This window comes from Dreissena polymorpha, chromosome 1, assembly GCF_020536995.1.
Source record: "Dreissena polymorpha isolate Duluth1 chromosome 1, UMN_Dpol_1.0, whole genome shotgun sequence".
Lineage (NCBI taxonomy): Eukaryota > Metazoa > Mollusca > Bivalvia > Myida > Dreissenidae > Dreissena > Dreissena polymorpha.
This window is the reverse complement of record NC_068355.1, coordinates 115,936,703-115,947,360: the sequence shown is the minus strand read 5'-3', so window position 1 is coordinate 115,947,360 and position 10,658 is coordinate 115,936,703. Positions and strand designations below refer to the sequence as shown.

Below are 10,658 nucleotides of genomic sequence, written 5' to 3'. Positions count from 1 at the left end.
GATGTTATGATTCAACGTTATCGAATCGACCAGTACGGATTGGCATTTAATCAGATGGGCGGAGTTATGGCATTGACATAGCCACTATAAACTAATTTCCCAAGACACAACGATTTTGATTGGCTAAAAAAGTAGATAAGAGTTACTTCCCTTTACGGTCGCTATGCGACTTGAAAGACCGATTTAGAAAGTGAGTTGCAGATTCTGGGAAAAATGGATGCTGCGAGCGAAAATGGAAAGTCGAAGCAACAGAAATTAACACAATTCTTTAGAAAAGAAAGCGGACAGAATAATGTAAACTCAGGAAATGACCAAATGTTAGGTTCGCGATCGGAGGACGTCTAAAATAGTGCAGATGTGAATGCAGAATCAGAAACGTCTATACCTGTCAAGGTTCACGGTTTCGTCGTGAGTCTCACTTTTTTTGACATGCAAAGGCGGTCTCATGCTGACTTAGTAATTCCTCACGCATTTCTTCAAAAACGAAAAAATAAATGTTTGGATTTTATAAAATGTCGTATAATTACTTCCGAGACGGGCGGGCTGCTTTAGTGGTTTCAAACCTAAATACCACATGTACCGAAAACTGTTTAACGGTGTTAGTGTATCATTATCACTACGCCACTGGTGTCTATGTAAACAAATAAATTGGCTACAAAATGTCAGCAAGTGGCTCACCAGCAAAGAAAAATTTTCAAGCAAAAAAGGGCTAATTTCAGAAACAAATAGTCTTAATTTTGCTCAGGAAATAGCCCCAAAACGCACCACAGACAATCTAGGATCAAAAAAAAATCCGGGGGGGGGCATGTCGCCGGACCCCCCTAGATTTGGCGACTAAGTTTTTTTCCTTAGCGCCAACCTAGGATAAGGGGCACTCTACGTTTTCTCGAGCTTCGGCCTTGGTCTGGCGGGATCTAAGGCAACAGACAACGATATTGTCATCACATCCAAGCAATACAAACACTTATCTAGAATTGGACCTCCAGCCAGCAGGTTTTTTAGTTCTCATTTGACAAGAGCCATTTTTATGTCGCTGTATAGATCAACAGTTTTGAACTTATTGAACGAAAGCCATGTCTACAAAGATACACTAATATACATTTAAAACATGAAGTGTGTTTTGCAATGTGAAAAAGAAAAGCGCATTGAATAATGTCCCTAAATGACACGGGAAGAATAGTTAGACTTTCATTGTTGTTTGTTTATGTGTCCAACAATGTAGGTTGGTGCTAAGGAAAACAAAGTAGTAGCTAAATTTCAGCGTTACAATGTCAACCCTCATCATAAGCTAATTTTCTCTAAATTTGAGTGTACCTTTCGCTTTGTATGTGAGAATAACAAAGAATGAACAACACCATAATTACTATCATTTAGTATCAAGCAAATCACTTTAAAATAAAATATTTAATATTTTCAGTTGAAATTAAAAGCTTCATTTCATTTATTAAGATTTAATTTTTATTCGTTTCATGTATAGACAGTAATGAGTAACTCCTTGACGCTCCCCCTTCTCAACAATATCTTTTACCAACGTACTTGTCAAATAACAGTGTGGTGCTTTTGGCCTCTTAAGAAATACATCTACTGCAATGTATAAGACGTAAATTGATGTATTTTATCTAAGACTATAGTTTCAATTCTTTCCCATTGTGTGCATTAATTCTGATGAAATTTCTTTCGTTGTAAAATAATACAATATTGAATTGTTCATCTATATTTAGTTACAGCACATGATAGGTTGCAACATGCACACTTTCCAAGCGCGGAATTGGACAGATGAAAGCAACAATTTTGTGCTCTTATTGAAACACAGGATTTACATGGTAGACATGTATAGGGTAAAATGGATGCTGCAAAGGGACTTGTAGCAGCACTTATAATCAAGTTGCTGTAGAAAAAAGGTGTTAATCAGCTCTATAAATCATTAAATGGACATGATAAAATATACATGTTACATACCTCGTGAAATTGTTGACGGTTATTGTTACAAAACCCTGCTTAATTCATCACCGACTTCAATAAGAAATCATTGTCGCCAGTTAACCCCACCTTTTACCCTGCCCTCATAAGCATTCTCATAACCAATTAGACAGTGAACATCACTGTTTGGCAACTGGAAAGTTATCCGAGAAAAACCAAAACTGCACCCGCAGCCGAGTGTTGGCACCGGCTATATGTGGTGCTCTTGTTTAAAGTGATATTATGGGCATCTTACTGTTTATAGGTGTCTATCGCAACCGTTGTTTATATTTGGTGTTTTCACTTCATACACACTTATATTTGTTAATGCAGCATCAACATACCAAAACAATATCCCGGAAAGAGAAAAACAATGCATTTGAATATCAACCGTACTTTCGTTTGACAACTGATCATGCATGTACGATGTGAACCTAAATTTAGTTTTAGTGCAGATTCATTCAAACGACACAAAGACACAATTTTGTTTTACTGATCATTTCTGCTTAGAGGACTGGGTGAGTCATGTAAAATATTGAATATAAAATATATTTTTAATAAAAAACTGGAAGCAAGATGAGTTGCAGATAATTGGTCAGTAACCACATTTAACTAACTATTTTGACCTGTTAATTCTGTTCAGCTCAATTCAACAGTGAAAAATGCCCATAATATCACTTTAAGATTTTCAAATGTTTTGATGCTCATTAAAAATTGTTGCAATATGACATTCAGACTTAGGATTTCGAGGTTGCAGAATACATGCACTGGCTTTACACAGAGCATATTTTACTTTACACTCAGACATTAAATTCTTTTGTTTGTTTTGCTTTATAATAATTGTTGGTGTGTCGATGAGTGTTGGATCAATTTCAAGGCAGAGGAACACAAATAAGGCTCATCAGTAAATAAAAAAATAAGTCAATCACATTTATATCTGTTTATTTATATTGTGTGCTGTGTGCAAATGGAGCAAAAGTCCTCTACTCTGGAGGTCCAGTACTCTATATAAGCTTGAAAAACAACTAAAAGAGGATAAAATGTTGACTCGGACATACTCACTTTAAACTCAGAAAATTTCAAAGAGACAAACTGGGGAATATATCACTGTTACAGTGATCAAACTTAGCACAATAAATCAGATCTATTCATAATCTCTGTTTGATTTACGTGTAGGCAGGCTGATAAGATTTGAGGTTAATAAAATTAGCATTAAGGTCAAAGTATTGTTTTAAGTCGGTTTATGCCTGTAGATGCTCCCAGGATGGAGGTGTTGAACAAGCTGAAGAACGCAGTCTCAAGTGCCCTGCCTGGAAATCCACTCTCCAAAGATTTTGAGGTGTATGGTTTGATAGCCACTGCCGGGCCCGGCCACTTCTGGAAGATATATAACGCCACCAAGAGGACTACTAAGCAGGTTAGGGTTCTGATTTTAATTGTCGTTAATACACTGTCTGTTATTTTGAATATGTATATTTGCAACTTAACAGATTTGGAAACAAGAAATAAAATCAGGAAAAGAGAAAACACTTCCTTCTTTCTTTGTGGTACTTTTCCTTTACAGGTATTTATTATTCAGGTGTTTTTTTGTTCAAATTTTGGGCTGGTATAAGGCCCCATTCCCAATAGAAAAAGTTTATATTGTTCCCAAATTGGACCTACAAATAACCAATTGACGGTTTCCAAAAAAATATTTTTTTTTAGATCTCAACATTTAGTTCATCTCCCTTCCAGCTCTATAATGTAAACCTTATTCAATATAATATTAAAACACTTTCATTTTCAATTTTAAAGAATTTTTTTCACTAATTTCCCAATTTAAGTAAAAATCCAGCAATTTTTTTCCAATCCAAAGGGACCTGGCCCCATTCCCAAAATGGTACCAAACACACACAGTTATCAATTACAAAATAGTGGATGCTTAGTATTTTAGTGCCATCTTGAGAATTATCAGTGTTTTGGAGAGCAAAGTTGGCAGAATTTATCAGATGCAATTTTTTCAAGGCAAAATGGGATTTTTATTTTGTTTGAGAAGCACCAATAATTTTGTACAAAATAACTCATTTGCTGTAAACATGGGGAAGAGGAGTAAGATCCTGCTCATATTGGTTGAATGGATAATTGCTGAGATGGCTTACAAATATCAGATTTTGGTAAAGTTTGTTTCAAAGAATATTAACTTCTGTGATGCTTACAGGTGAATAATCCTTTCCTTTTTAATCAGGACATTCATGTAGAATTTCATTCTCAAATTTGCCTTAAAAACAACAGGTTTGTGAGTTTGAAAATCTATTACATTAACTTCTTTTATTATTGTGTGTGACTTTATTCAAATATATTGTTAGAAAACTTTCCATAACCTTTAGAGACTTTTAGTCTCACAACTCATGATTTACATAATAACAACATTTTTTGGTAACTACATTTGTAATACACAACCTGGCTGTGACTTGTTCATGAAACATGCTACATGTAGTATCACCATACATAATTATGTGTAAGAACACTATTTGTATCTGATACAGGATGCAGCCGTGTTTGTATTTGAAAAGAAAACTTTGGACAAGTATTCCAAAAGGGACAGAGAATTCATCATAGAGGCGTTGAAGAAGGGAGCCTCTCAGCTCACCCGGCTGAGGCATCCCAAGATCCTGTCTGTCATCCAGCCCCTAGAGGAATCCAGGTGAGCTTTCCTAAAGGATTTCTTGTCATCAGTTTTAGCTATTTGGCAATTTTTCCCTAACTTGGTACCATGAATTTATCTTTACTTTTTTTATCATTTGGAACTTAACTAATAAAATTCATGAGTGGTGAAGATATTATTGGCAGTAAAATAAGTTCATTTGTGTGTTAATTTTGTGTTCCTCTTTATCTTAAATATTGATATGATCATCCTAATATTTGCAACATCCATGTCAGTGTATGAATTGTTTTATTGAATTGCACAATGTTTCATTAACACCAAAACTAATAACATTTCATTCCTTGTAAAATTGTGGTAAATGTGTCATATCTTGTTAATGACAACAATTTGTTGATTGGCCCAACACTATTTGTCCTTATACTCGGTAGAAGCTTTGCTATATATAACTTATTTTTAGGAAATTTACAGTCCACGTTACCTTCTCTTCAGATTGGAAGAAAAATTAACTTTGTTTCAGAGAAACTCTAGCATTTGCAACAGAACCGGTTTTCGCCAGTTTGTACAATCTCCTTGGTAACAATGAGTACCTCCCAGAGCCAGTTGCTAAGCAAATAACAGATCACAAAATGTTTGAGATGGAGATCAAATTTGGGCTATTGCAAGTAAGTGTGTTGAGTATTGAAGATAATACGTTTTCAAATGTAAACAAAACATACTAACCGGTATTCTAACAACTAGCTTGTTTTGGCATGAGATTTATATTTAGAAAAAAATAATTGTAAATTCTATTATGATTAACTTATAAACAGTTGACTGAGGACCTATTTCTATTCCCATTTGATTAAGGAGCTATTTCTGGCCCCATTTAACTGAAGGACTTATTTGTAACCCCATTTTACTGAGGATCTATTTCTGACCACAATTGACTGAGGACCTATTTGTGTCCCCATATGACTGAGTGCCTAATGTGTACCCATTTGACTGAGGACGTATATCTGTCCCCATTTTACTGAGGGCCTATTTGTTCACCCAATTTACTGAGGGCCTATATGTGTCTCCATTTAATTGAAGGCCTAATTCTGTTCCCAATTTGACTAGGGAACTATTTGTGTACCCATTTTACTAAGGACCTATATGTGTCCCCATTTGACTGAGTGCCTATTTGTGTACCCATTTGACTGAAGGTGTATTCGTGTTCCCATATGACTGAGTGCCTATTTGAATCCCCATTTGACTGATGGCCTATTTGTGCACCCATTTTACAGAGGACCTATTTCTGTAATTTTACTGAAGGCCTATATGTGTACCCATTTGACTGAGGGCCAATTTGTGCTTCCATTTGACTGATGGTCTAATGGTGTACCCATTTTACTGAGTGCCTATTCATGTACCCATTTGACTGAGGGCATAGTAGTGTACCAATATGACTACGGGCCTATTTGTGTACCCATTTGACTGAGGGCTTATTCATGTGCCCTTTTTCCCATTTGACTGAGGGCCTATTTCTATCCCCAGTTGACTGAAGGCCTACAGTTCCTACACACTGGGGTTAAGCTATTGCACAACAATCTGTGTCCTGACAGCATCATTGTCAACAAGAGCGGCTCATGGAAACTTGCAGGCTTTGATTTCTGTGTCCCAAACTCTAATGCAGCAGATCAATCGGTGAGCAAGCCTTTTCTTCTGATGCTTATTCTTCAATGTATGATTATTATGCCCCCCTTCGAAGAAGAGGGGGTATATTGCTTTGCTCATGTCGGTCTGTCGGTCCGTCGGTCTGTCTGTCGGTCCGTCCACCAGGTGGTTGTCAGACGATAACTCAAGAACGCTTGGGCCTAGGATCATGAAACTTCATAGGTACATTGATCATGACTCGCAGATGACCCCTATTGATTTTGTGGTCACTAGGTCAAAGGTCACGGTGACCCGAAATAGTAAAATGGTTTTTGAATGATAACTCAAGAACACATACGCCTAGGATCATGAAACTTCATGGGTAGATTGATCATGACCTGCAGATGACCCCTATTGATTTTGAGGTCACTAGGTCAAAGGTCAAGGTCACGGTGACCCGAAATAGTAAAATGGTTTCCGGATGATAACTCAAGAGCGCATACGCCTAGGATCATGAAACTTCATGGGTAGATTGATCATGACTCGCAGATGACCCCTATTGATTTTGAGGTCACTAGGTCAAAGGTGAAGGTCACGGTGACCCGAAATAGTAAAATGGTTTTCGGATGATATCTCAAGAACGCATATGCCTAGGATCATGAAACTTCATAAGCGGAAAGTGTTGTCCCAGATTAGCCCTTGCAGACTGGATAGGCTTATCTGGGACGACACTTAATGTACATGCAATAAACCCCCTTTTCACAGAGATCAGCCTAAATGTAATTTTATGAAAATGCAGTCAAATCACTAGCACTTGACAAGAAGTTCAAATATTTAAGTGTTTTTTAAAGGGATGCAATAGGTTAAAAAATACCAGCTAGCCCTTTGCCGTAACCGGTTATTAACCGTTTTTATTAACCGGTTATTAACCAGTTAACCAAAGAACCTTTAGTAGTAAAAATGTTTTTGTATATGTTAAACATGTCATACCACTCGTACATGTACTCTATACAAAGGGAAGTAGTAATGCCCCCCTTCGAAGAAGAGGGGGTATATTGTTTTGCTCATGTCGGTTCGTCGGTCGGTCCGTCCGTCCACCAGATGGTTTCCGGATGATAACTCAAGAACGCTTAGGCCTAGGATCATGAAACTTCATAGGTACATTGATCATGACTGGCAGATGACCCCTATTGATTTTTAGGTCACTAGGTTAAAGGTCAAGGTCACAGTGACTCGAAACAGTAAAATAGTTTCCTGATGATAACTCAAGAATGCTTACGCCTAGGATCATGAAACTTCATAGGTATATTGATCATGACTGGCAGATGACCCCTATTGATTTTCAGGTCACGAGGTCAAAGGTCAAGGTCACAATGACTCGAAACAGTAAAATGGTTTGCGGATGATAACTCAAGAATGCTTACGCCTAGGATCATGAAACTGCATAGGAACATTGATCATGACTGGCAGATGACCCCTATTGATTTTCAGGTCACTAGGTCAAAGGTCAAGGTCACAGTGACTTGAAACAGTAAAATGGTTTCCGGATGATAACTCAAGAATGCTTACCTCTAAGATCATGAAACTTCATCGGTAGATTGATCATGACTTGCAGATGACCCCTATTGATTTTGAGGTCACCAGGTCAAAGGTCAAGGTCACGATGACCCGAAATAGTAAAATGATTTTCGGATAATAACTCAAGAACGCTTTTGCCTAGGATCATGACACTTCATAGGTACATTGATTGTGACCCTCAGATGACCCCTATTGATTTTCAGGACACTAGGTCAAAGGTCAAGGTCACAGTAACAAAAAACATATTCACACAATGGCTGTCACTACAACAGAGGGCCCATATGGGGGGCATGCATGTTTTACAAACAGCCCTTGTTTATATCCAACTAAATTAATATCCTTTTCATAAGATCCAAAATAAGTTGTTGATGCCCCAATCTTATCATATTGGCTCCAAACATTTCTTTTGCATTTCAATGCAGATGGAATCACAGAAAGCACGTGCATAGGCATAGAATGGGACTCTGTAGCTTGTCTATTTATTTTTGTTGATCAGGCCAGCGAGTTCTGCTAGTGGAGTGCTGGACTTCAAAACTGATGATCAAGATGATTTTTGATTCCAAGTCTTGCCACATTAGTGTTGTGGGGATTGTTCATGAAAATTATTTTTAGGGCCATTCTGCCCAAATACCTCCCTTAACAAGAGCAGTTTTCATTAGATCAAAGTACCAATTTTTTGCTAGCCCAATCTTACTATTTTGCCTATAAACTTAATATCCAGCATAGGCAAAGCCTTAAGGGCAATTGAGAAACTAGTGAAAATATTTTGTCACCTTATAAATCATAGGTTTGCTTGTCAATACCATTTGAATGTCTAAACATTTGTTTCTGTTTCAGCCTATGTTTTCATTCAGAACATGGGAGATAGACGTACAATTTTTTGCTAGCCCAATCTTGCTATTTTGCCTATAAACTAAATATCCAGCATAGGCAAAGTGTTAAGGGCAATTGAGAAACTAATGAAAATATTTTGTCACCTTATAAATCATAGGTTTGCTTCTCAATACCATTTGAATGTCTGAACATTTGTTTCTGTTTCAGCCTATGTTTGCATTCAGACCATGGGAGATAGACGTACATGCGTATGCCCAGCCGTGTCTGGACTACTTGGCCCCAGAATACGTGCTTACCGAGTCATGCAGCCTCGCCAGTGACATGTTCTCAATGGGGGTGCTGATATATGCCATGTTCAATAGCGGAAAGCCGCTATATGATTGCAGCAATCAACTGAGCGTGTTCAGGAAAAACGCTGAAGAGGTAAACTGGTCATTTATGGGTATTTAATATTGATAGCATGTTGCGGAAGATAAACACCCAGCCTCTTGGTATTTTTAGCATATTTTTAATGAGCCGTGCTCTGTGAAAAGGGGGTTTATTTGTGCATTAAGTGTCATCCTAGATAAGCCTGTTAAGTCCGCACAGGCTAATCAGGGACGACACTCTCCGTCTTAACTTGATTTTTGCTAAGAAGTGAATTTATGGAAACGAAAAATATAAAAGCGGAAAGTGTTGTCCCAGATTAGCCCTTGCAGACTGGATAGGCTTATCTGGGACGACACTTTATGTACATGCAATAAACCCCCTTTTCACAGAGATCAGCCCAAATGTAATTTTATGAAAATGCAGTCAAATCACTAGCACTTGACAAGAAGTTCAAATATTTAAGTGTTTTTTAAAGGGATGCAAGAGGTTAAAAAATACCAGCTAGCCCTTTGCCGTAACCGGTTATTAACCGTTTTTATTAACCGGTTATTAACCAGTTAACCAAAGAACCTTTAGTAGTAAAAATGTTTTTGTATATGTTAAACATGTCATACCACTCGTACATGTACTCTATACAAAGGGAAGTAGTAATGCCCCCCTTCGAAGAAGAGGGGGTATATTGTTTTGCTCATGTCGGTTCGTCGGTCGGTCCGTCCGTCCACCAGATGGTTTCCGGATGATAACTCAAGAACGCTTAGGCCTAGGATCATGAAACTTCATAGGTACATTGATCATGACTGGCAGATGACCCCTATTGATTTTTAGGTCACTAGGTTAAAGGTCAAGGTCACAGTGACTCGAAACAGTAAAATAGTTTCCTGATGATAACTCAAGAATGCTTACGCCTAGGATCATGAAACTTCATAGGTACATTGATCATGACTGGCAGATGACCCCTATTGATTTTCAGGTCACAAGGTCAAAGGTCAAGATCACAGTGACTCGAAACAGTAAAATGGTTTGCGGATGATAACTCAAGAATGCTTACGCCTAGGATCATGAAACTTCATAGGAACATTGATCATGACTGGCAGATGACCCCTATTGATTTTCAGGTCACTAGGTCAAAGGTCAAGGTCACAGTGACTTGAAACAGTAAAATGGTTTCCGGATGATAGATCAAGAATGCTTACCTCTAGGATCAAGAAACTTCATAGGTACATTGATAATGACTGGCAGATGACCTCTATTAATTTTCAGGTCACTAGGTCAAAGGTCAAGGTCACAGTGAATCAAAATAGTAAAATGGTTTCCAGATGATTACTCAAGAATGCTTACGCCTAGGATCATGAAACTTCATAGGTACATTGATCATGACTGGCAGATGACCCCTATAAATTTTCAGGTCACTAGGTCAAAGGTCAAGGTCACAGTGACTCAAAACAGTAAAATAGTTTCCTGATGATAACTCAAGAATAATTAGGCCTAGGATCATGAAACTTCATAGGTACATTGATCATCACTGGCAGATGACCCCTATTGATTTTCAAGTCACTAGGTGAAAGGTCAAGGTCACAGTGACAAAAACCGTATTCACACAATGGCTACCACTACAACTGACAGTCCATATGGGGGCATGCATGTTTTGCAAACAGCCCTT

The 10,658-nt window shown here is 37.8% G+C and overlaps 1 protein-coding gene across 5 annotated transcripts in view; it reads left to right on the top strand.

The window, feature by feature from the left end:
* Window positions 1-10,658, top strand: part of LOC127846048 (SCY1-like protein 2) — a 41,696-nt gene that overhangs the window by 625 nt on the left and 30,413 nt on the right. For 2 of the 5 annotated variants that reach the window (XR_008033452.1, XM_052377228.1), the window contains exons 1-6: window positions 76-408; window positions 3,213-3,376; window positions 4,485-4,642; window positions 5,121-5,265; window positions 6,119-6,268; window positions 8,837-9,052. Coding sequence is in view for 4 of the 5 variants with exons in the window: in XM_052377228.1 (XP_052233188.1) it covers window positions 3,224-3,376; window positions 4,485-4,642; window positions 5,121-5,265; window positions 6,119-6,268; window positions 8,837-9,052 (822 nt within the window). In the remaining variant the exon portion in view is untranslated. Of the gene's footprint in view, window positions 1-75; window positions 409-843; window positions 994-3,212; window positions 3,377-4,484; window positions 4,643-5,120; window positions 5,266-6,118; window positions 6,269-8,836; window positions 9,053-10,658 lie in introns of those variants that run through there. The other 3 variants (XM_052377250.1, XM_052377243.1, XM_052377235.1) reach the window with 2 other exon arrangements.